At 42.0% G+C, this 27,139-nt stretch overlaps 1 protein-coding gene across 7 annotated transcripts in view; it reads left to right on the top strand.

Annotated features, from left to right (window-relative positions):
- cxxc5a (CXXC finger protein 5a) overlaps nucleotides 1–21,361 on the top strand; it is a 57,236-nt gene extending 35,875 nt beyond the window's left edge. Inside the window, exons 1-4 of one of the 7 annotated variants that reach the window (XM_020085357.2) lie at nucleotides 179–372; nucleotides 509–566; nucleotides 8,668–9,684; nucleotides 19,939–21,361. In XM_020085357.2, coding sequence (XP_019940916.1) covers nucleotides 8,890–9,684; nucleotides 19,939–19,983 — 840 coding nt within the window. In that variant the 5' untranslated portion in view covers nucleotides 179–372; nucleotides 509–566; nucleotides 8,668–8,889 and the 3' untranslated portion in view covers nucleotides 19,984–21,361. Of the gene's footprint in view, nucleotides 1–178; nucleotides 571–8,667; nucleotides 9,685–19,938 lie in introns of those variants that run through there. The other 6 variants (XM_069539539.1, XM_020085359.2, XM_069539537.1 and 3 more) reach the window with 6 other exon arrangements.
- Nucleotides 21,362–27,139: the final 5,778 nt, after the last annotated feature.

The raw sequence follows: 27,139 nt of genomic DNA, 5'->3' as shown, positions 1-27,139 counted from the left end.
TAATAAAAAAATACCACACACAGACAGAGCACAGTCATCTCGTGTCAGCTCACAGTTAAACACTGACACCTCTCTCCCTCTCTCTTTCTCTCTCTGTCTCTCTCTCTCTCTCTGGCCTCAGCTGCTGAGAGAAAGAGAGAGAGAGAGAGAGAGAGAGAGAGAGAGAGAGAGAGAGCAGGAGCGCGCGAACACACACGAGCACTGGAAGTCCACTTCGGTTTTTCCGCGAGGCTCCAAAAATCTATGAAATGTGTTTGCATGTTCCTCTGTGCGAGCGGGGATGTAGAGGTGGGATTGCGAGCACCGAGGAAGCTGGGGGAACCCACGCGTTCAGCCTCGGAGAAAGTACGCTTTTCCCAAAATAACTGACTGGTGAATTATTTTTTTCTTCTTTCCACATTTTGTCATTAACGGACAGCCACTCTGTGGGATTGTGTTTCCGGAGAATAAGCTTTTCCCCCCCCTTTCCTTCCACCCTGTGGGTTTTTGTCACCATTCTGCACGGCAGGCTGAGAGACGGACCGCTCGGACTGAGGGAGCCCTCCCCTCCGCTCGGATCGGCTTTGGTAGGTGCGAATAAAATGGCCCGTGTTAGCAAAATATGCAGATAACATGGGAGAGAGAGAGGGGGGGAGAGGAGGGGAGAGGTCTGGAGAGGGTGAGGGTGGTGGGGGGGCGATCATACTTTGTTGAAGTCTGCTGAAAGTTGGGGATGTCATCTTCTTATAGGATCAAGTGGGTGAACCGGGGCTCCTGTGTGCGTGAGGATACATATCCTCTAATGTGCGGCTGCAGACCATATGCTGCTCCTGCAGGAAGGCGCCCGTGCTGCTACCGCTGAGTCCACACAAAAGCCTTCTAGTAGACATCCCCTCACTCTAATAACTGTAATTATAATAACAATAATGAAGCCGTATCCCTCTAAACACGGAGATTGGGTGGATCATTGCGCATGGGTGAAGGGGGTATTTTACAAGCTGTTCTCGGTTTTTCAGGAACAATCTTCATGTCGTCTTTATTTCATTCAAGTGTCCACGCATCGCCAGCACGGATGTGGAGCCAGGAGAAGTGTTTTTATTGTGAATCAGCTGTTCAATAATAATGCGCACTGAACTTGATGGTGCCACTTAATGAAAGAAACGATCATTACAGCGGGATCATGTCTGCATCTGACAACACACACTCTCTGGTCGTGACACTAATTGAAACTTTTATTTTAATCCGCTGTCATCCAGACATTAAGTGAACGGATATCACTGTTTTCCACTCGCGTAAAAGCATTTATTAATTAGATCCTTTAAATCAAGATTTCATCATTTTCTTATTTCTCCGCAATCTCTCAAACCCATCTTTTTATGAGAAAGTTCCGAGGTACCTTTCACCGTGCTATATCCGGTTATTCACTATATACTCATCCCCCCTGCGACCCTCCAGCAGTATCCTGCCGCTGCCTCGACTGCTCCATATGTTCGTGAATAACCTGAAGTCTCAGTGCGCACGGCGCGGCTCCATTTCTCCAACTTTTTCTCGTGCGCGCAGTCTAATGAGGGAGAACGAGAGTCGGCAGGTTGTGGACAATGGATGAAGCCTCGAGTCCATTGTCACCACGCGTTTTAACTTCCTCTGCGCTTGTGCGTCTGCGTGTGCACGCACGAGTGTGTGCGCGCGTCAGTCAGTCGACAGGAGGTGGGAGGAACGGGGTGAAATGTGTTGCTCGCCGGAGACGAGCGATAAGTCCGCAGTCAGACAGCGCGTCTGGACGCTGCGCCCGTGCGTGTACCCTCGCGTCTCTCCAGGTGAAGTCAGCTGCTCCAAAACAAACAACACACAACCCTGCAGGACATTAACACAGCTCTGTTCCATCACATCCTGTAAAAGGGATGACCGTGGACGCCTGGCACCTGCGCGTGAACTGACGTCAGTAAAGGAAAACTTATTCAAGAGTTGTGCTCGTGAATGACACAACATACACATTTCTAATGCGTCTGATAGTTTCCAAATAGAAACTTTAAGCTTGACTGGTTTAAAAGAGATGAACTGTCAGACTTGATCTGTGATTTCAATTAGATGGCAAATTGTTAGTTTAATTAAAAATGTAAATAATTCAGGGTTGAAAGTAAATGTTCCATAGAGAGTCATAGCTCATTGATGTGGTTGCACTGAACTCATAAGTGTCCCGAGCAGGTAATATGAGGCTATGTCAATGTGAATTGTGAGTGTGTTTGTGTGTGTGTGTACGTGTGTGTTTGTACTCATTTAGGACCTTTTCCAATACAAACACTGATCTTTTTGGGACCAGTAGACCTCATGGGGGCCAAAGCACACTTCTTATGAGGCAAACATCATTTCTGAGTTCCTAGTTAAGATTAGGTGTGAATTGTGTTGAGGTTAGGCATGAACTGGTCATGGTTAATCATAGGGTTAAGGTTTGAGTTAGGCTGCACACAATGTATGTCCAGATAAGGATAGCTGCAGAAATTAGTTCGATTATAGTCCTATAATCCTAGAACAACACACACAGGCTATAGACGCATACCCCCATCACCTATTGATCAAACTGGTCAAAGACTGAACCAACCATTCATCCATGAGTGTGGTCACTGTATTGTGGACTGACAGTCATCTGTCTTTGCGTCTCACCACAATATGGCACCTGTGGAGAAAAATCTTGTTTAAAAGATATATCGTTTTTCAAGGTTAACTGTTAAAAGTTAGGAACCGTTATAAGCTGAGAACTGCATATGAACGTCAGCTGAGCTGTTCACGCTCGTCAAGAATACTGACAAAACTCACTGTGGCTGTTTGGAGGTGCTCATCTTTTTTTGGTCTAAAGGACTATAGGCGATTTAAACTTGAAAGTTAATTTAATATTCCACGTAGTCTCCACTGGTTGCACAGCAGCTGGTCCTGACCAATGAATAGTTTTGCACTTAACCCCAGTTAAATGGTGAATTGTTGTTTTTAGAACAGATTGGACAACAGGACAAAACATGTGAGCTCCAGAGGTGCTAATAGATAGATTTAGTTAATTTTGGAAATATCAAAGCAATCTGTTTCCATGTGATCCCTGTGATATATTTAGTTGCTTTTAGACATGTACTCATTTTACTAAAATGTTCCTGAGGGGCTGTATTTAAGAATGCAAATGTTCAGGTCAGTTGCTCCGGACATTTTCCGGAACTCTTCCCGCCAATACCCCAGTAAAATTTGCATTGATAATACTTGTAAGATGCGACGGAGGCAAAGCTGAAAAATAATAAAAAGAAGAACAAAAAGAATATAGGATGAGAAAAGAGGAGCCATCCACGTAGAAGACACAGACGAAGATGTAATCTTGGAAACAAGATTCAAGAGCTTTTGGTGATGGGGCTGACGCTGGTGTCAAAAACACATGATTTCTGCAGTGGAATGTATTCCTCATGTCCTCCCTCCTGCATGCTCCAACCAGATGCCACCTCTCGCCAAAATGTTCTGGACATTCTTCGGTTGTGAACATTTCTGACCCAGACAATCTTATGCTGCATTCTTCATATGTGAAAAGCAAACTCCGGAAAATGTCCACAGCATATTTCCCCAACATTTTCCAGAGTTAAGCAAAGCAGATCCGCTCCCGATCATAGTTTCATATTCAACTCACAGACATGAGTAGTGTTGAAATTTCTCTATCTAATTCTTGGCAAAAAAGCGAATTACAGCGTTTGCCAAAATTGTACTGTACCTTTGAGTTTCCATCTCAGGGCACTGACACTGAGCTACAAGTTTTATGAAAGATATTAGATTTAAACAATCTACATGCTAGGGGCAAATAACGACTTTTGCATTTCATTAAGCTGTTTCAAAAAATTTGGTATAAACTTTATGATCACTAAAACAGCAGCCACACTATGTGTGAAGAGAGGTTCCATGATAAAAACTTCCCACACAAATGAATCTCTACATGACATTTTGTTTTCCATATTCAAACATAATGGTTTGAAATTCTCATGTTCTGCAGATCAGCTGCTGCTGACTAAGTGTCCACAAAGTGACGTCACTCGGCTGAGTCAACAAAACATGCTCCAATTATTGTCAAGTCTCCCTATAAGCGTCTTTACTGAATGGACTGCAACATTTATAATCCGATTAAAAGCGATGTAAGCTTGTCAATATTTTTAGGGAAGGGTTTATTGACCATAAAAACTGGACTGATTCTCCACCAAAGCAAAACCAATTCAGATGTATTTTTAATGACAATCAGGCATCAAAGAAGCTTCTCATAGTGATAGTGATAGGAAGTGCTGCTGCAGATCAAGCCACCAATTATTTGGTTTGCTCCGTGCCTCTCAGGCCACACCTATGCTCAGCCATCACACAGTTGTTAGACTATATTGATCATCAGGACCATTTATATGCAGATATCTGTCTCCATCCTAATCCTGTGCAGCAGGTTTAGTGCAGATAGGTTAACAAGAAACAAGATATTTGCTATTTTATTTTGAGTGGTGCAAGGAATGCCAACCACAGCATTAATTCTCTAACATCACTGGAAATTGAGTAAAACAGAGTTAAATGACCAAACAGCACCAATTATCTGGTATCATCAGTATTCCACCAGTGGCTCTCTGAGTAGCAGAGGCAGTTGTGGTTTAGGAGACAGTTCATATTAGGACATAAAGCTCTTCTGTAGGATGAGGTGAAGGGATCTGAGGGGCCTCGATGTTGGAAGTGGAGGAGGGTGATCAGCTAAAGACTATGAGGTGACGATGAGGGAAAGAGTGTTACTGATAGATCAGTGCGATGAACTGCAGATGTGCACACACAGACGAGGAATGTGATTTATTGGTTACCCTGTGTGGTAGACCAGACCTACTAGTGTGGTGGGGTGCACAAGTTTCAGCCACAGTGTAAACACAACCTTCTGGTTATTATTCCAGATTGGCTCCTTTAATATGATGTTTACCTTCGAAAAAACATGACAATTAAGGTTATATTTTCACCCCTGTACATTTGTTTGTGTGTAAGATTGTGCAAAAACAACTGACTAAATTTCCATGAAACTTGGTGGATGTGGTACAATGTGGTATGTGTCAGTGAGGAACCCATTAAATATTGGTGCATACGGATCAGGGGCAGATGCAGGAATTTTTGTTCCTTTTGGTCTTGAGCTCTAACGCTAAAATGAGTGGGTATTCGTGGGATTTTTAAATCCAGTGGAATCCAGCAAATGAAATCCAGTGTTTCATCGTGCATGATGCAAAGAAAACAATCTGTGTTGCACATTGTTCTCATGGTTTAAAGAAACAACTATACAAATGTTCATGGCCATCTACGTGCCCAGAAGTTCAATGTGTGTCATGAGGTTGCTAAGATAAAGGTGCAGTGTCTAGACTATCAAAATAAAGAAGAAAAAACTGAAATTAGCACGTTAACCCAGGTGTCAGGTTTCCATCACTGCCGATCGTAGCCAGAGCCGATAAAAACCTGCATGGGAGTGAATTCCTATTGTATCTATTCCCATCGCAGACAAGAGCCAGATGTTATTGGGTTTAAGTGGGCTGTCAACATTTTTGCTGATTTCTCAGAGAATAATGCATGGAAAAAAAATAGTGAACTGATATCTATGAGTTTGTGGAATTTGGTCCTTGGTGGAGGAATGGACTCAAGTAAAGGTTCAGTGTGTAGAATTTAGTGACATCTAGAGGTGAAGTTTCATGTTGCAGCTGAATACTCCTAATCTCACCCTCCCCTTCCCAACATGAAAGAAAACATGTGGTGAACTTCAGTTGTCATGAAAACTCAAAAAGGTTTTAGTTTGTCCAGTTTGGACGACAGTAAAAGACATGGCGGCCTCCACAGAGAGGACACCCCTCCATGTTAATATAAAGTATTTAAATATAAAGGACCCATTCTATGGTAGAGAAAACAACAATTTGTACAATTTAGAAGAAACACACAAGTGAAAACATCACTCTGATTATTTTATATTTAATTTCTGCCAAAAATCCCTTTCACCTAAATCTTACACACTGGACACTGTCTAGCTAGCACTACATGCTAATCAATTAAAATTAGTTCATTCATTTCTGTATTGCAATTCACAGGGCAGCTGTCGGCCATTATATTGTCCTAACCCTGATTGCTATTGTCACATTTGTTTTAATTATAGCAGCGAGTCATTCTAGTTGCGCGGATGTGTTCGGTTACAGTGAAAATAAAACCCTCCTTAAAACCTGACATGAAAGTAACTGTCGTTTATATGAATGGGACAATAACTTATTTTACTGAGGAAACCAAAAAGAGTGCGTAATTATATTACAGCTGATAAGTGATGTTTACCTACACCAAGGAGGTTTTTGTATGTGTATGTATGTTATGGAAGAATTACGCAAAAACTACTAAATGGATTTCTACGAAACTTGGTAGAAGGATGTGGTATGGTTCAGGAAAGAACCCATGAAATTGCAGTGCAGTTCCGAATCACAGGGCAGATCCAGCAATTTTCTTTCACTTCCTTTATAGGCCGTTTTTATTTACATTTTCACTGATTTCCCTGGAAATAATTCATGAATCTTGATGAAAAAAATCAGGCACATTTAAGGAAGTGATAGGAGTGTGAGAAATTTGGTGCAGCTTGATTGAATGTAAGGTGACTGTTGAGCTCGGGGGAGTAATGTGCTCTCTCAGTGCCCCTCTAGTTTTGAAACTGTTTTTATGAGGGGCGATTGCCAACTTTGACACTTTGTAGCTGATTTGAGAGCTAATTTATTCCATCTATTGATAATGTGCCACCTCATTAATTATGTGGACTATTCAAGTCTTTTAGCACATTTACTGTATTTGGATCATTGATGAAGCAGTTGGATCAGAGCTGGATATTCTCCCAGGCCACGATTAATCAAGAAATAATGTTGTACAAGCAGCTTCTCAGATTTACTTTTCTCAATGCACGGCTGCCATAGAGTTCAGTTAAAGTCTCACTGAAAAAGCAACTTCAACAACAGCAAAGTAATCATAGCTGAGAACTGCATATATCACACTTTTTAGGTCCAGTATAAATAAAACAACAAAAATCCCTATGTATGACTCTTTCCAGTACTGTGATGCATTCACCCACAAAGGAGCAGAGATGCAGTAAGTGATGAGATGCTTGTGAGAAACCGGACCCTGGTCAGTGCTGTAGCGGGAGAAACTGAAACTATGGGGCTGAGGGGCTGCGGAGCTGGCTCTGGTTCACTGGCGCCACATCCCCCTGAGCTGGTGAGAATGTGGGGGCTGTGTTCTTGCCTTTGAAGCTTTACCTCCCACTAATTCTGGCCTTCCAATTTCCACACACTGCACAGACACCCCCCCACCACCACCATCCTCTCCCCCCCCTCCCTTTGTTTTCCTTATAAGGACTTGCCCGGCCATTTCCTCAGCTTTTCTGTGGGAGGTGGAATGCTTGTTTGTGAACATGGACAGGTCAGGGGAACAGCAGCGTAGTTTTTTTGTCCATAGATGAGCAGTCACAGGAATCTTAGGCTAAAGGCCTGTGGATACATGCATCTCTTTCCAGTGGAGACTCTGCTACTACTAGCCTGGTGAACCCTCTACATAAGCCTCACCACTCCATATAATCAAGTATAGCACCAAGATATTTTGTGCTACAGGTTCGGTCTTTAAAACTAGTTCAATAACATTTAATTGACTGACACTGTCAACTGACAATAATGAAAATAAATGAACAGATGATCAAAGAAAATCACCTTCCTTGGTTCTGTTTCTGGATGATTGAGTTAGAGAGTGGATTAAGGGTCAGACATTTGATTTCTCACATTCTTTATCACAAAGGTATACATTCAGACCAATGAGCATGATATTCATTGTCAATAAGTGCAACATATCTTAATTAAGGTCATGTATATTTTTGGTCTAAGTTCAAAGTTATTATGAATAATTTTATTAGTCAGATGTTTGATGTTGGATCAGGATGTTGGTTTTGTCTTGAGAATACCTTTTGTGATGCTCGAGTGACATTTACATCATGTCATTTCCTCACTGAATCATTTTCAGTTGGACTAGTTGTATTTACCCTTTATTGATACAAGTGTGAAAACTTTTTTATAGTTCAAGATTTTTCTCATACTTTTCTGCATTTTTACTTTTATTCATGCACAAATTGAACGTGCATGCATAAAATCAGTGAGATGGGTTCTGGCCTGCAATCGTGTTGCTTTTTTCTCATCATTCTCAAACCTCTTTCGACTGCAAAAGGCAGCGGATTTAAATGGAAAACCTCTTAAAGCCAACACTACATGATCCACAGCAATTGAGAGTAATAGTTATCAACTACCTGTTGAATATAGTGGAACATGTTATTGGCTGAAGAGCCACTGGTAGAGACCAAAAACAGGGAAAAGGCTTAGTGAATGCTGGACAACTGGAACTCAACAGCTGGACAGGAATATCAAATGAGTAATATGTTGTGTAACTAAGTACATTTTTTGCCAACAACTTTCCCATATCAACTTAAAAGGTGATGATATATTAATTTCATAGTCACAACTTTTTCTGCTGCTAGGATAGCAGGTTTAATTCATGTTGACCCACTATTTTACAAAAATGGAAAATGTTTGTCTTGAGCATTTCAGTGTTTTGGTGAGGTGACCATTGATGGGAAATTTACACTCTTCTCTCCCTTGTGTTAAGTTTTCAGACGACCCATGGAAGAGTGGATGAGGGCTGAGCTATAGTGCGGGCTGAAGGCTCCGGGGCCTGCCTGTTGTTGGCTGGTTGGTTGGTCCATTGAAGTGAGGCACCACTCTCACCAGGGCACAGAACGGACCGAGGAAAGGTCTCTGCTCCCCCTCCTCACTCACCCCTGCCCCCTTTCCACCCTCACCCCCAACCCAGGCACGTACGCTCTGGACCATGACTACCAGGCTGTCGGAGGGGGGCCGGACAGAGGACCTGGAGCGGAGTAGCTGCAAACAGGACTCTCCTGTTACTGAGCGCAGGAACCGCAGTGGCATCATCAGTGAGCCGCTCAGTAAGAGCCTTAAGAACTCCCGTACCCTCTCCCAATACAAAGCAGTCTCTTCTGCCACCACCAATGGACACAGGGACAATACTGAGAGTAAGAGCCATTCGGCCAAGCCTCAGCCACCCCCGCAACCCCAGCCCACTGTCTCTGCACTGACAGCAGCCAAGTTGGACCGAACCCTAGAACAGGTTCTGGAGGGACAGAATGGCCTGCTGCACTTTGCCCAGGCAGCAGCACTGTTAAAGCGGGCCGGTATGGAGCACATGCTCCTGCCCGGGGGCATGGGAGTGGGAGTTGGCGGCGGAGACGCAGGCTCGGGGGCTAGCGACTTGGAGGGTACGTCTGTCACGGACGCCGTAGGTGGTCCTGTTGACTTCCCATATGGAGTAGGGGGTGGCTTCCCCTTCAACCCGGGGCTTTTCATCATGACGCCGGCTGGAGTGTTTCTGGCAGACAGCGCGCTACACATGGCCAGCCTGGCCGAGTACCCAGCGCAGAGCGAGCTGGCCTCTGCTATCAACTCCGGTAAAAAGAAGCGAAAACGTTGCGGCATGTGCCCACCTTGCCGACGGCGGATAAACTGCGAGCAGTGCAGCAGCTGCCGGAATCGCAAAACAGGCCACCAGATCTGCAAGTTTCGCAAATGTGAGGAACTGAAGAAGAAACCCTCTGCTGCTCTGGAGGTAAGAAGGTAGTGGTTACAATGAACCTTTGCTCTGTGATCCATTGTTAAGGGTCGTAAAATAATAGGTTTTGATCACAAGAGGTACCAACAATATTAAAGGGCATTAACCAACGTGAGACAAGATTGTCATCTTGAAATCTAAAATTTGGAGTTGATCGACAAAACATTGGAAATTGTTTAAAAAGTAAAGATTTGTAGATGTCACAATCATATTTCAGTTTCACAACTGAAAATACAAGAACATCTTTTGGTTCACACCTGAATGTCCTTCCCCTTTAAGGGACATGGGGCAGGGGGGCTTTTTGGTGGGTTGACGGCTCCACAAGCCGGGAAATGACAGGTGGTGAGGAGTGCGGTGGGCATGTGCAGGGTAAGCATTCACCATGGGGTCTCTTTAATCTGTCCACCATGATCACACTGTCACCCCGCCCATGTCTTTCAATCAGAAGACTTATTTTTTTAGGCAACACACAAGTTTGTTTCTGTATTCCAGACACAGCTACACAATATCTAGTTCCCTTCAGAGGACCATTTTGTATTTGGTCACATGTGCATCCTCCTTGTGCTCACTAGAGCATATGTTGATTGTACAGAATTGTGTGTATATGCAAGGTGGCAGTAATCCTGAATATGTGTACAGTATGTGTTTGTGTGTAAGTGCACATGCATGGCTATGAGTATGTTTGTGCATATAACAAGGCCCATCTGGCCTCAGTGCTGTCATCTGGAGCACCAGGTGTCAGTGTGGCACATGCGCCCTCCTTTTTGCTGCCGCTGTCCTTCTCTCCGCTGACATCCCGGCTCATCTAAACAGTCCTCCAAACTTCCTGTCTGCTACCGCCATCACACCCGGTGGCCTAACTAACCCCGGCTGTGGCGACAGAACGACCAATCATGAAATCAATTCCAGCAGATGTTCCATCTCAAAGGAAATACAAATTTTGTGATCAATGGATAATGGTGTCACTTTGGCTTTACTTAATAAATTGATAGATAACACGGTTTGAACATGAACCAGCAGAGAGTCCTCTGGTCTAATTGACTCAAACCAGTCCGTGCTTTGGACTCCTAAAGGCTTTACTTCTGTCTTTCTGATGGTGATCGAGGGTGACAGCTTGGCCTCTTGTTTGTGGGCTGAAAGTTTTGTTGTTCAATCCCCATGTGCTGACTTTGTTCATCCACAGTGAAATGCTCCTTAAAGGGATAGTTTATTTACCAGAGAATTTTGAGTCAAACAAATTGACCAACGTTGTGGACTTTAGGTTAGGTAATGCAGCAAAACGAGGATCATGTCTGTTTTAATTCAGGAGTGTGTTTATTGTGTGGTAATGCATGTGTGGTCTTTATCATGCAAGAATGATATACAGCACTTGGACATTGCTCTTGGGAGCATTCATTGTACTGGAGCTGAAACAATAGTCTAATAATTGATGAGATGTTTTCAGAAAAGTAATTGGTAATTATTTTAATACTTTTAGTCGTATTTCAAAACTGTGAAACATTGCCAAGTATTCTGATTCCACTATCTCAAATAAGAAGATTTCCTTTTTTTCTTTGTTACATATTTTTTTTTCCTCGAACAAATCAAGACATTGTGTTTGGCTCTGTGAAGCTGTGACTGGCATTTTTTTTTACAATTGAATTTTTTTTTTCACAAACTAAATGATTGATCAAAAATTAATTGGTAGATGAATCAATAATGAAAATAACTGTTCGTTGCAGCCCTGCGGCGCCATGCAGACACTAGTGGAGAGCATTTTACCGCCTCAAACATAGAGAGGAACAGATCTATAACACTTGAATGTGAAGATTTGGAAAATAGTGGGCGACAATCAAGCGTGTTGATTTGTGTTGGTTTTTTTTGTGTTGTATTCGTCAGCTGTAAATTGTCGAGAGGCTTTGTTTGTCTGTGCTGATGACTCACGACATGGTGAGATGTGTCATCCTGCGATGTAGGTGGTACGGCTCAACGTCTCTAACAAAGAGGAATTCAGTCTTAATATATGAGTTGTAACTGATGTTGGCGTAGCCTCATAGCCTGATACCAGTCGTTCACACCAGAGGTGCCAAACCCAAACGGCAGTTAATATTCATGTTGATATAGGTCATCATGTTGCTTGTAACGTCACAGTCTGCTGATGAACGAAACTCCAGGGTAGCATAAACCTGCCAGGCCTCCAAGCACCAACTATAATAACACTCTGATTATTGACTTTAGTAATTGTATGGGCTGTAATTACGTTTTTTTATTTTTTTACTCTTGACATTTGAGAAGATCTACGTCTCAAATCCACTCGCTCATTTATTTAATGTGTCTGTCAAGCAATTTCCTCTTTTTCAGACCAGAAATGAGACAGCACACCTCTGCTTGCAATTCAATTTCACATTTACATATTGTAACAATATTAGAGTAATGACAATTGTTGACAAGGATAATATCTGGGTTTTTAAAAGTTTACAGCTGGAGGTTGTGCAAGACCTCTCTAACAATTCATTCCTGACTGCACGTTAGTGTAGCTGTCAGACACAAACTATGAAAAAACCTTTTTTCAGACTTAAACGTTTCCTGAACTGGTCTGTCAGACATCAGAATAAACATGTTTTATTGTTTTTCACTGGGCAGAAAGGTGGACTGTTACACTTCAGCAGATCTGTGCATTCAACAGAAATGAATGTGAATAAATGAGTGGTCTCTTTAATTAACAAAACAACGAGCATTTTGTAGGCATTCAATAGATGAAATATTACACCATGTCAGCAATGATGGAGTCAGTGCTTTGTTAGAGGTGTGAACATCTCTGCAGTGGCACAGATGTACTGAAGGTCATGAGATATGAGAAAGGCAAGAGACGTTTACACGTAAGTGTGAAACTCCTGCACATATGCTCATACAGAAAACATGAACTAAGCTTTATCTTCAAATATCTGACAACCTGACGACAAGAAGTAAAGTCTTTGTGACAAAATAATCCTGATACTATTCCTCTGAGGTTGCATCATAAACCTAATGGACTCATGTTCCGTGCAGAATACTGCATTGTACATAATATACTTCAAGAGGGACTTCAAGCAGCTAGTCATGTATACATTTCAACACACATTTGAAAATACACCTGAACTGTTTTAGAAAGTTTGACACTTTTGTTGGCATTTCTACGGGTATGGCTCCTCTTTTTCATCCTGAGATATTTGTATTCTTTTAGGGTTTTTTTCAGTTTTGCATCAACACGGCCACTTGCTTGCTGTGAATATTGACATTTTCCTTTAAATTCTCATGTGCCCTCACTCGAACATTTTCTAGATATTTTAGTAGCTGGGCTGGCAGGAAAAGTTCTCGAAAATGTCTGTTCTCACACACAGCCCCTTTTCAGGAACATTTCAGGAAAATGTCGGGACTTCAGTGCATGTCTGAAAGCCGGATAGTAGCTCTGGATAGTAAATGGGCTTAAACTCAAAATGAGACCAGCATTCAGTCAGGAATCCATCAAATATGTCTGCAATCTGTTACGTGATTTGCTGGATCACCACAGTCTCAACTCCTTTCCTTTGTACAGAGCTCTGACTTTGTTATTAAGTCAACAGCTCTTGTTCAGCAGGTGATTAGATCAGAGAATGCAGCCTGCACCGTGCCGTCAGCGAGCGTGATGTCATCGCTACAAGCTAAATGTCACATGGATGAGATTCATGGAGGATGTGCTGCGTCCAAAGAGAAAGTGGCGAGTGGAGAGTCAGCAATAAATCCCTAAATGTCGATTGTGAGTAGATGATGTAAAGTAGTCGATTACAGTGTATAGTTTTATCGCCTTTAAACAAGAGCTCTGTGAGAGAAATTCCTGCTCCCCGTCGATGCCTTTAATGCATATTCAGGGGGCAACTTGGGCAGCACCTGTGCCAGAGGAGAAGATCCTGCTGGCTCCCAGAGTCCACGGCAAACTGCAGCGAGCCTCAGCTGCAGCTCAAACAGCCCCAGAGTGTCACATTCCCCTTCAATCAAAGACGGAGCCACCAAACCCCCGTCTGCTGTGGCTGCTGCACTCAGCGTGCCGTCTCCAATGGGGCATGACGTCTTATTTAACACGTGAGTCTCGCGGTCAGTTTTGTCAGATGGTTTTGACTGCTTTCCAGAGCGCCTTTATGTGTGCACGAACATGTGAACAAAGAGACTGGAAGCAGCACCCTGGCTATGTTTTCCCTGCATTTGCATTGAGAGGTTCTGCCCGCGTGTGTTTGTAGAAGCCTGTGAGCGTAGACGCGCTGGTACACAAGTGCAGTCCAGCAGCACTGTGCTTATTTTAAGGGTGTTGACGTTTTCCATTGAAAGCTCATGGCAGCTCAAAGAGGAGCGTAAAATTGGCAAGTGAGGGGGAGTTAGCATGCTGAGGCCTTTGCCACCTCATAGCTCAGTGGCTGAAGATGTCTGGATTTATTCTGGGAATGCTGCATTTGAGAGAAATAAGTGGGAAGGCAGCTCCTTTCTGCTCGGGCGTCTGAATACCCTCCAGTAGTGTCAGTCTCAGCAATGCTGTTCAAGACGGCGCGAGGGAAGGAGAGTCAGGATTAGGAAGTTGTAGTTGTGCCTTGTTTTTACTCGTGTGTCAGTGTTTTACATTCGGGGCGTACTACACATACTGGTGGGCGATTTTTAAAAATTTTAAGACATGAGCTGTGTTTTTGTCTTTGTCTACATATGCGTATTTTGTGATTTTAAACTCACTGGTTGTGTTAAAGGCCAGGCATCTGCAAACACCTGATCATACTAGTGTTGTTCATTAGGGTACGCTTTGCCAGTGTCAGACGCTGATATGGGAGCAGCATATTCCCTCGCAGTCTTTCCTGCCTCCCAGACACCGTACACCAGACAGTCAGGACAGAGGAGACTCATGCAAACTGACAGGCATGCAGACTGACACTGAGACACATGGATGTGTGGGAGAGTTGCTGGGCAGATGCAGGGACAAGGTAGAGTGGACAATGTAGACTAAGGGAAGACATACAAAGGAAGAAAGCAGTGAGGCAGCCGAGGTGCCGCACTGTGGACTGATATGTGGATTGAGCCAATAGCTCATCACTGAAATAGAGACAGTGGTATTATCTGAAAAAATAAATCAGGCTAAATAAAGATTTTGTCATTGGTGGCCAGAGTATTTCAATGACTTGATTTAAACTTGTAAATGTGGTCATTTAACTGCTATTGAAACAATCATTAAAGGTCCAGTGTGTAAGATTTAGTTGAAAGGGATCTATTGGCAGAAATTGAATATAAAGTAATCCTTGTGATGTTTTTTCTAACGTGTGTCATCTAAATTGTATGAATTGTTGTTTTCTTTACCCTAGAACAGGCCCTTTATATCTAAATACTTTATATTTACATCGAGGGGGTCCTTTCGATGGAGGCTGCCTTGTTTTTAACAGTAGCCCAGACAAACTAAATACCTTTTGAGTTTTTATGACAACTGAAGGCTTCTACAGGTTCTGTGTCATGTTTGGAAGGGGAGGTGAGGGGTATTCAGCTGCAACATGCAACTTCTCCACTAGAGGTCACTAAATTCTACACACTGAACCTTTAAATAAAAAGCGTGACATTTTAATGTTGTTTCAAATTAGCCCAGTTTTAACCTTGATACCCATATGTGATTACTGGTTTTGTATTGAAGGCTATGTGTAGTTCACACAACATCAGTCTGAGCTTGATTTTACAGTCGCTGACAGATTTTGGAACTCGCCCAGATAGGAGGTAAATCGTCAAATGCTTTGTGAGAACTCATCGCAGACATGACTCAACCTCACCGACATGTAGGATCCTCTGACTAGATTTCTTGCCAGCTGAATATCTAGATGATTCTATAGCTAATCAGAGCGCAGATCAGGGAGATCAGACACTCTGGTCGTGAGTTACTCCTGGTGAAAGATTGTGTAGTGTGTCACCCCCTGTCCCCACTCTGGTGTAGTATGAACTTGTGAATACTGATCACAAGACAGCAAGATGTGTGGTGTGACCTGCGCAGCGATCCGGCAAGTTTGAAAATCACATAGTCTGAACTTGAGTGTTAAAGGTTTGGATTACTAGCTACATTATTTTGCACCATTCATTCAACATTTCCAACATTGTCTCTATTTAAAACTAGCTACAGAAATGTGCTACCTCCGTGCTAACTCCGTCAAGGTATGTTTTCACTGGACTGATTTCCATGAAAGTTGGTGGAAGGATGTGGTCTGATTCAGGAAAGAAATTTGGATCTGGATCAGGGGGCAAATTGCTTCTTATCTTTTACATTGCGTCATAACACTTTAACACTTTAATTGGTTTCTCAGAGATTAATTCATTGATCATGATGAAAAAAATCTACATATTTAGGGAATGAGTCTGTGAACTTGAATGCAGCTTGATTGAAGTTAAAGGGACTGTTCGGCCTTGGCAGAGGTACGCAACCAAATGAATGCTATTCTAGTCGATTCACTTATGGTCGTTTGAATAAATATTAAATTAAATGGAATATCTGTACAAAACAAGCTAAATGAAGACATCACATCCCTGTTACATCTGACCAACTGTCATTTTACATTTCATACACGATCGATCGATTCATGAAGAAAATTATCAGATTTATCGAGAATAAGAAAATGATTATTAGTTGCAGGCCCATTTACACCAGTGACATTGGCTTGTATAATCACCTAATTCACGTCTAATGGCTTGAACTAATGATTGTGTGTGCGTGCGTGTGTGTGTGTGTGTTTGTGCTCCTGCTCTGGCTCTGAGATGAGTGTGTTGGTCCAGTTAGAGGAATGGTATCAGTGTATTTACATATCAATCATAATCGACTCAGGAGAGCAGGCTTAGCAGAAGGTTTCACCCCTTCAGCCACATAAACGCTGAGTGTTTCTGCCAACCAGAGGTCACTGGTGTTTTGATTCGCTTGTGTTCTCTCCTGCTTCTTAGAGCAGCAGACAGTGTTACAGCCCACATACAATACACAGTATGTGAAGATGCTTTGTGTACATTGTGTCAGTGTGTGTTTTTGTATTTTTTTTTTCCTGTGGGTGTCCATAAGGGAATCCTCAAAATTGTTGATGATAAAGCCATGAAAACAATAACCAGACTGTTCACCGGTGCCCTGGGGCAAAAACTGAATTCATGATGGCTTAAACTGGCTATCAGGAATTTGCATCTGTAACATCTAACAACGCTCGCTGCGCTCTGAAAGCCCCATTGTACATGATGGTGATTTAACTCATTTAAGAAGCAGTTAGTCTGGAAAAGCACAGGATGTTTTGTGTAATGTGACACAGAGATTGTTTGAGCAACGCTAAGACAAATGCCTGGTTTGCAGGGGAAGGAAAAAACACGTCCATCGATTGCAGTGATTGGCCACTTCACACCCACAGATCCCATCTGTTTGAACCTGTGCAATCAGTGCGGGTGGACGCAGGGTATTTCTATTCCTGAGCTGCTGCCATTTTTCCATTGATTGCACATGTTCGATAACGAGGAAAAAACTGCATTTACAGTTCAACCGGGGGACGTGTTGATTCTCCTTCCCACACATTACGTCACGGTCAGATCGGCCTTTTCCAGATTTTTGACATCTGTGGCTGGCTGGTGCCAGATGTTGCTGTCCTCTGACTGTCTCCTGAACAGCTGAATGCCGCTGCAGAAAGGTCATGATGGAAATGGTTGAGGGGCTAACTATACTTAACACACAGACCATAAAATAATGTTGGCAATATGCTGCTGTTAACCTCCAGGCTTGTGCTTCGTATTAATATTCATTTATGGATTTACTAAACTAACTTTTCAGAGAAAAACAGCTCCACACTTCAACATTTACGTCTTTGAGAGGCTGATATGAAATCGAGAGATCTGACGTGAACTGGCAGTGAACAGAGCTGTGGTATCCAGTGTCTCTGCTGTCAGATTATTCCTGATTGCGTCAATTTAACAAATACAGCTCAGTGTGGGCTATATTTGGCCGAGAGCAACCAGAGTAATTACCTCGTATGAAGTCTTTTTACCTGAGCGAAAGCGTTTTATTTTTGTCAGCAGGAGTTCACTTTTAAAATGAAAGTAAATGAAACCTGGGGATCACCAACCCCGCTGTCACTCAGGTTCATGTCTGGATTTTGAACAATGGCGCTGAAAGGAAACACTTTGCTGGTGATTCAAGGGTATAGATCAATGTTTTAAGTGGGCTGGAAAAGTAATTAGGACCAGTACTGTTTTTGATCAAACTTCTCTGAGCTAATGGGCCATTTACCTCTTGACTCACCTTTTTTATACAACTTATATACAACAATTTTACTGCAGCTGTGCAAGAGACATGATGCACAATCACAACTGATTTTTAACTTTACTATATATATACACATACATCTGTCCCTTTCACTGAGACATAATAAGTGTATTTATGTTCGCATGAGTCCTCATCAAACCTTCTGCTGTTGCGCTCTCATGAAAAAGTGAATGTGAGTCCATTGTGTGGAGACTTTTTAGTTCAGCAGTCACTGTTTGGTGTGATTTTCGGGGGTGTATTGTGAGTGTCAGTTAACGTGCCACTGTGTGTGGAGGTGTGTGGCTGCACTTGAATACATATTGGTTCGGTGGGAGAGTGTGTGTGGGTGCATAAATGTTTCGCCGAGCTCCTCCTGCCTCGCTCCCCCTGCCTCGCTCCAGGCATGAGCCCGCTCACGGAAGAATCCATGCTACAGAATTGAGTTTGCAGAGGACGCCAGCCGCGCCACAGCCCTGGGGACCCGAGTGGCTCCTCTGTGTCTCCCGATTGGCAGGCAGGGCTGCTTGCTGAGCCCTGCAGCTGCATGCATGCATGTGTGTCACTCCTGCTCGGTGCAATCAGACCCAAAGATAAGCACAGTGAGAGAGGGACGTGGTGGTGGTGGAGATGGGGGAGAGGGGGGCGGAAAACGACATCATCAGTGATGATGCTGTGGGAGAGCAACGCGTGTGGTGGTTAAATAATAAATGTGGCATATCGGGTTTTGTGTGAAGCCGAGACTGAAGCCTGTTCCTGTGGTGGTGCTGAGGGGATGGGGGGGGGGGGGGGGGGTAGGGGGCAGTTGATGGACCAGACAATGTTGGATGAAGAGATTTCACACACTCATGTAACAGTAACACTCATGCAGGGAGAACAGGTGGAATAGAGCTAGCGCTGCATTGATTTGCTGTTTAATCAATCACTTAATTCGATTGTAAATTGTACGTTTTTCTTTTTGTCCATTGAATATATTGCTTAGATTTTTAAACATTGCAAAATAAACACAAATATCAACACAACAACTTTATTCAACAGCTTTATTCTCATGTGCTGGGTAGCACTTTATTATCTTTACACAGCATTTATAAGTGCCCAGAAAACATCCTGATCCGAATTTTGAGTCATTTTACCAATTGTTTCCATATTTAAATAGTAGCAGGAGAGACCTTTAAACCAATGTTCAACTTTAGGGTTGCTAAAAGTGAGACGTTCGGCGTCTGCTCGTTTTATAGTGAAAACTTCGAGGCCTCGTTTTAGCCTGGAGGAGCAGAAACACAGATTTTTGAAAACAATGATACAGTCTCTCACAAGCGCTTGTTGATTGGGTCTTTTCGATCACGACGTAGCCTTCGGTGATTCGTCAAGCTTATCACATGAGGCCCTACTGGGGAAAAAAACAACGCACTGCGTTAGCCTCGGCTGCCAGTTTAAAACACAACATGGATAATCACCCTGCTGTCTTTGCTAACAGCTGTGCAGATAAATTCTGCATTTTACCTGTGCTTGCATATATAGGAGCCAGTAGCCTCAGTGCTCTTTAATGCAGTTGCAACACAAAGTTTAGACTGAAATCTGCATAAAAGTGTTTTTATTAGAGATAATAATAATAATAATGTATTTAGAGATAATATCAGATATTGACGCAAATGGAATATCTTTGTGTTTTTGACTGCAAAATAAGCTTTTTGAAAAGTCCAACTTGGCCTCTGGTAGCAATCTGATTTTAAATCTTTATTATATTTTAAGCAAATAACCAAAAATGTTTCCATAATGACAATGATCATTAGTTTCAGTAACTAATTATGTGTGTGTTTCTCTCTAAAGGTGTGAACAAATTGTATTTTGTGATTTTATTTGCAAACACCTTACAAATGATGTGCTGCTGTTCATTAACAACTCCAACCCCCTCTCTTCTCTTCTTCTCCTCCCTTCTCCTCTCATCTCCTCTCCTCCTCTCCCTCCTTGTCGTCCGTTTCTCCAAGAAGGTGATGCTTCCTACAGGAGCGGCGTTCCGGTGGTTCCAGTAGGACTCCTCCTCCGCTCCCTACCCAAAGCTCTGCCATCAAGTGCAATGCCAACTCCTGGATTGTCTCCGGAACAGACACTGGCTTATAAAACCAACAAGCAACAAATAAAAAAACATAGGAAAAAAAAACCGACAAAAAAACAAAAGCAAAACATAAAAAAAAAAAATCAATCGGGTAATGGATGCACCTACTTATTCCTTGAACCAAAAATGAAGCGTAAAGAAAAGCATCTATGGCAACTTTCATTCCCTTTTCTATGTTTCCCATTTTGGTACCTTTTGTCCTTTTTCCAGCAGTTTTTTTTTTCTTCTGTTGCTTAAACATGGAACTGTTCATTACCAGAAACAGAAATGACGGACTGAGTGTGGACAATCAACTAATTTCTGTGTTTGGTGTTAATGTTGTTCATGTGTGGAAAGATAAAGTACTTGTGTAGAGAATGTAAATTTACAGCTATATTTTAAAACTAGTGGCTAATGGCAAACATTATTGTAATTCTTCACCATTATGTTACCCATGTCGATTTTATGACTCGATTTTGTTCAACGGACCAGTGGTCGTCTTTGAAAAGGCTAAACAAAATGTTTATTTCGAACTTGAATGAGATGTAAATGTCACGTTATCGGGCAGATCTCTCGTCACTGGGTTGAAGACGCTGTTCGTCAGAGCCGTCGCGACTAAAATCTCCTCAATCAGCCCTCCTCTTTTCCTTTTTAGTGAAACTGGCAGCCTTACGTTACTGTGGCCCTACTGAGCATGTGCCAATGCTGCTCAGGGCAATAGCACTAAGAGACAGCACTTGCTCTGAGTCAACCCTGCTGAACGCACTGAGACAAGGTTACATTTGGTTTTTTATTTTTATTTTGTTTGTTTATTTGTTATATTTTCATGATTTTTTTTTCTTTTTTCGTTACTTTGCTGGGTAGCTACAGCTTTTAAAAATAACCAATCTTTGTATTCGTTTAGAAAATTGGACTGGTTTTGTGAATAAAAAGGAATGCATGTATTCGTGTCAAAAATTTACAGCTCTGATGTTTGTCTATTTGTCTATTTGCATGTTTTTTTTAAACAACTTGGTTTGATAAAAAAAAAAAAAAATGAAATATTGAGTATAAATTTTCCATAATTTGGTTGAAACTGTTCCCTTTTCTGTCACGATTGGATGTTATAGAGAAAAAAATCTGAAAGATTCTCACAGGAGAAGAGCTCATTAAAAGTAAATCAGGCGGCGGTATGGATCACTGTCATGTCCTTGGTTTGACAAAGATATTTCTCTCACTGCCTATGTAATAACTTCCTATAATATAGTGGAATGACTGATGGAGCCTTGCTATGCTAAAATGTAACCAAAATTATTTAAAAGATGTTTGAATAAGAACCATTTTGATTGCGGTGTTTCTTCAAAAATGCATGAAACCTGAAAAATCCTGCTAAATGTCGTTTGATTTTTCTCAATGATTTTGTGACATTCACGCTACTCTGACATTTACAGCCACAACACACAAGCAGGACATCATCCATAGTCATGGATTACTAATGGGAAGTTTTGTCATCAGCGCTATAAAGCCTAGGATGAAGAAGTCTGGGTGACATGTGTGTGTGTGCGTGTGCGTGTGCGTGCGCGTGCGTGTGTGTGTTATAGAAGGTGAAGCAAAGTTTGGATAGAGATAGTGACAGCAGCACTGATTTAAAAAAAACTGCAAGAAATGTGGTCAGTCTCACATGGGTCTTAATGTAATTACTGATTCTAATGCCTCAGGTCTGTGACACTAGAGTGAATTTCCATTTCCTGCAAAGTGATGATTTTCAGTGATTATTTTTTTTCCACAGCTCCGTAGTCACTCTTTCATATCCAGGTGGGGAAGTGGATGCAGATTTGTGCCGCAGCCGAACTACAGAGTGTTTTTAATTAGTGGATATCCACAGTGGAAGGCCCAATGTGGTGGGCTTGTGTATGAGCTCGTGATCAGCTTGGCGAGCGAAGGGTTTGAGAGTGTAGCTATATACCCAGCCCCCCCCCCCCCCGCCGGTGACAGTGCTGGGCTAGTGCCATCGCCATGGCGATGAGGGGAGTGTGTGTGTGTGTGAGTCTGGGGGGGTTCGGCTGAGGCCTTTCATTATTAATGTGCACCGCGGCGTCCTTACCTCCTCTGAGCCCGCACAGCTCACTGCCTGACCTGCCATCCAAGGGAGAGGGAGTGGGGAGGGGGGGACTGAGATAAAGAAAGAGAAGTGAGCCAGAGAGAAAGAAAGAGACGGCCAGCACATAGTGTGGAAGCAGCAACCACTGTAAAGTAGAAATACTCTCAAGACTTATTTTACGCTTACTCTTGAAACAGAGACACTAGACGACCTACAGATTAAGATTTTCTGTTGGGGTATGGAGGTTTTGGGTGTGGTGGCTGCAGGTGAGCGTGGCTCCTGCCTGCTGAGGTGAAGCAGCCCAGGAGTGCAGTGGTGTGGAGGAAGGCAGGGGGGGGGTCTGTCTCCATGCAGAGGGGTGCACGGCTTGGTGAGCAGGCCTGTCACACTGGGAAAATCCTGGAATCTTATCACCGCCTCACAGACACTGAGCCGCACTGATCTACTCACCCTCATTGCCAGCAGACATGCCCTTCCCCCCATCCGAATGCCCCTGCACAGGCTGGCCCCCTCCTCGGCCTCGGTTGCCACCTTCTTCGAACGAGGGGAGATAGCAGGAACTGATGCAGTCCAATTGTAGAGGAGGGAGGAATGCTGCCCGTAAAATGTGGCCAGCGTGAGGAGAAAAAAACACAGCGAGTGCATGGGCCAGAGCGCTGAAGAGTCGGCTCTGACCCTTGTTTTACTGGTCGACTGTCAAATTAACTCAGAGAGACGAACGTAATGTGACACGAGGAAAATCAAGAGACAATTTCTGAAGTGCTATGTTACCAAACAAGTTGTTGTCTAGAAGGTTTAGATTCACTGAATGAAAATACACTTAATTCTCAATGGCCCATGAAGATGATACAAATTGTGGGAATGTTAATAGTTAAAAAGTTATTACTAAGTAAGGGACATGAGATTTATTTCTGATTATTTTTTGCATTATTTCTGTAATGTAGGAAAATGTTTGTTGCTTTAGCGTTCACTTTATATTTCTCTCATCACATACTAAGAAGTTGCAAGAGCAAAAACAAAGGTCATATATGATTCCACTGTTAAAATATTTATCTTATATTAAACTTTTTAAATTTAGGATTTAGACAGTCTTGTAAATTTTGTTCCTGTTGATTCTTATGAAAACAGACTTGTACAAGTGGCTTTGCAAACTGTTGTGATAACGCTACAACACAACCCTACATTAGTAATTTTATATAACAGTCTTTGTAGTTCAGTGGTATATGAAGAAAGATAATGATTAGGCTTCAAAACCTTTCTACTGTGGAGTTCTAAACAGGCACTGTGATATTTTTGATTACACATATTATAATCTGTTCTGTGATATATATTAAAATGTTGAACCCAGGCAGGAGCACTGAACCACAGAAATCAGTGCAGTAATAGTCCTGTAAAGTAATGATCAATTCAAATGCATGCATAATGAAACTACTTCATGGACAAGACAACTAACAACAACAGCTGTAGTGATAGTAAAGTTACATGAAATAAACGATAGGAGGCTGTCACCAAACTGTGGCGTCATTGCAGTGGTGGATCTATGATTTTTCTAAATCAGGGGCCATAAAGGGGCCACAATTTACACAGAGGGGCCAATTACATATCCAAGATCCATTCACAATTCCTGATTCAGCAAGATGTACTTTTAAGACAATCCTTGTTTGCTGTTTACTCTATAACTTTGAACAAAACAACACATCAATGTATGAAGGTTATTAAAAAAATATTCATATTTGCTGTAAATATTGTGAGTAATTGACTTTTTTAAAGGCTCCTGGCAGATGAGGAAGCTTGCAGCAGATATTTATATGTATGTGTCACATTTAGATTTTCGAGCATGGTTTCACTTACTTTGACAAACAGCCTTAATTGAGTGAGGAAATAAGACACATTTTTATAGATATCTATCGAAGGACCACATGACATTTTATTTCATGAGAATTCATGTGAATTTCGCAGTGAGATTAGAGCTAAACGTGCTAAATAGCTGAGTATGAATCTCACCACAGGCCATCCACACACCTCTCTCCACACGTACAGTTTACTGGTTGAGAGAAGATTCCTTCAAGCTGTCCGGATATTAGTATAAATTTGTTGAACTCATGCAAACACACCATATTAACACATGAACAAATCCACTGCACCATTATTTCAAACAGTAGCATATAGCTGACACAAAGCTAACACAGGATTAAAGCTAAAGTTTGCGCAAAGACTGAAACTTCTGAATAATCTAACAGTAGAACATTGTTCTTAAATGTTTGAATTAATACACAATCAATCTTAACCCACACTGGAGTTGTGTTATAGACACACTGACCTCTCATTCCAGCATTTGTTTTACCTTTTTAACCCGAAGCACCAAATAGATGGAATCATGGGAAGAGCTTTCTCTGAGTATTTTTGCTTAAATGCCATTACATAGAATATGGGTCGGTGATTATCTGTATTTGGTGGGGAGCTCCTCAGGTGCAGTGGTGACTATTAACTATTAAAGAAAAATCAAATGAGAAAGACTGAGTGCCTGTTACATTGAAATTATTATAATACAAGCTGTTGCTGTGAGTAGCTCTAAAAATGTCTGAGTCTGACGTAAGCTAACAAATAACCACACATATTCTATATCAGGGGTCTAATAATGAAATACATGGTCAGTAAGAAGAAAAGTGGTTAAATCAAATAATGATTTACCGAAATTTGGCTTTGAGATCTTCTGCCCTTCACACATATGGTTTTATTTGAATTTACTACACAGTGACCATTAGTATTTTTGTAACACAACATGAAAAATAGTTAAAGGTAATCTGAAAATCTATAAAACAAGTGATAGGTGATTCTAGCGGATTAATTGCTGGCAGATTTCTCTCCCCCATCAGTTTCTACTATTTGAATATATTATTGATAAGCAGCAGAGCTTTAGGGATGTCTGAGAGCATGTTCATCAGAAAGAAAATTACAGAGGATCAGCACAATTTACGAGTGACCTTGCTCAGGGGGGCCTTTAAGCCATTTCGCTCCTCTTCTTTTTTTTGAAGCCGTGTCCTACACCTAGTAAAACATCATCCTGACTCTATTTGAACATCCAATGTAATCAAAACCACTCACAGGTTAATTACTCCCATTGTTAAAATAACAATTAACACTGAAACCTACCAAGCCTGTGCGATCAAGAAGGTTAATAGAGAGTAACTTGTAGCCATGACCTCTTAAAATGGTCCTGCGGTGCCCGTCCAATAAGGACACGTTTCAATCATGTTGGACAATAACAGAGTAGACTTTTCACAAGCTGTGAATGGAAATCACATTGTTAATTTGTTGGTGATTACTTTTAGTAAGACACACTTTATATCACTTTATTTCACAGTGACTAGAAATAACATGTCCTTCATTACACATTAAACAAACACAGTTGTCTGTAATAAGGACTGTTATCAGACCATTTAATGACATGTTATCAAACTCCAGTAGATGTGGATGCTGCTGCCAGGACATTTCACTATTTCCCACTGTTAGATCCTGATAAGATTTTATTGGAAAGTAATTTACAGCATATTACTACAGAACTGCACTGCAAAAATAAAGTCAAATCAGTGTGTTGTTTCTCTACATCCTTGTTGGAGTTTGTAAGACAGTAATTTACAACAAAGAAAATATAATTTCCAGTTTTGATATATAGTACAGTTTGTTACGTCCTATTGTACTCTCTAAAATAACAATTTCTATCTTAATTCATAAAGAAGTATTGAAATCCCTGCATGGACCTGACTCACAACCAATGGCACGCTGCCTTATAGGTCAACCAGTAGAACGAGGCCGTCACTGACGCGGGCTCATAGCTCAATCGCCAGGGTTTTAATATCCATTTGTTTGTATGCGGCCCAAGAGGCCCTCCTTCAAGGCACGCTGCCAAAATCTCCCCCAACCTTGGACGATGTGAGCCGCGGACTCTGAGTCTGCGCTAAAGCTAAATAAATCTCAATAAATCATTCTCAACCACACGGGTGTTGAAGCGTCTTCTAGTAATGTTCTTTGCAAATACACTTAAAGCCTAGAACGCAAAAGTAGAAATAAACCAATGACTAAACCACAGATTTAATATTATACTTGTAATTCGAACATAAAGGTGCACAAAGGTCAGAAGATCACATGTGTGGTCAGGATAATTATTTGGGTGTGCAAAAAAACAAATGATTGCACACATACACACACATGCAGCGTGCACACACACAATGAACAGAACAAGGGGCGAGGTTTGAAATTCACTCATGCACTAAATTATACACAAACATAAACACGTACACTTCCGAAGAGACAAAGACACACACTCTCTCATTCTCTCTCGCCTTCTCTCACTCTCTCTCTCTCCTGCATGCACGCACGCATGCACACACACGCACACACACACACACACACACACACAAACACTCACGAGGACACGTAGGAACAGATTAAGTCCAAATCAATGGCTGTGGCTGGACTGGGAGAGAGATTTCACCCTGGGTTCTCGTTAAGGTCTGACACATGCGGCAAAGGCTCGAGGGAGTGTTATTACCAGGGTGATGGTTGATAAGACGCTCGTTTCTCCACGGTGCGTCCCACGGGAAAATGCATCGTGCAGCCATGGAAACCATAAGGCTAGGTGTTATGCTATAATTGGGCCAGCTTTTTTAACGGTGCAGCTGCACTGCCAGGTATGCCTCAGTCTTCAAATGAGAAATTATAGAGAAGCCGCAGCAAAGGAGATGCAACCGATTTTCTAGAACATTTTTTTTTCCTCTTGTGCGATTTCTTTTTGATTTGTTTAATCAAATACACTTTTACAGGGAGGACGTGACAAAAGGGATGTTTATTTAAATATTAAAAAAGTACTTCCACAAAATGAAGTAATTAATCTAAATCATGAAGAATCGTTCATGTGATGACAAGGGGTCTGCTTTGGATTGTGTGCGTTAACATTTTTCTCTTCAGTCTGGATCAGGAAACGCAGCATAAGATGGAGGAAGAAGACCAGGGA

This window comes from Paralichthys olivaceus, chromosome 15, assembly GCF_024713975.1.
Source record: "Paralichthys olivaceus isolate ysfri-2021 chromosome 15, ASM2471397v2, whole genome shotgun sequence".
In the NCBI taxonomy this organism is placed as follows: domain Eukaryota; kingdom Metazoa; phylum Chordata; class Actinopteri; order Pleuronectiformes; family Paralichthyidae; genus Paralichthys; species Paralichthys olivaceus.
The sequence above is the reverse complement of the archived record's forward strand: the minus strand, read 5'-3'. Positions and strand labels throughout refer to the sequence as shown.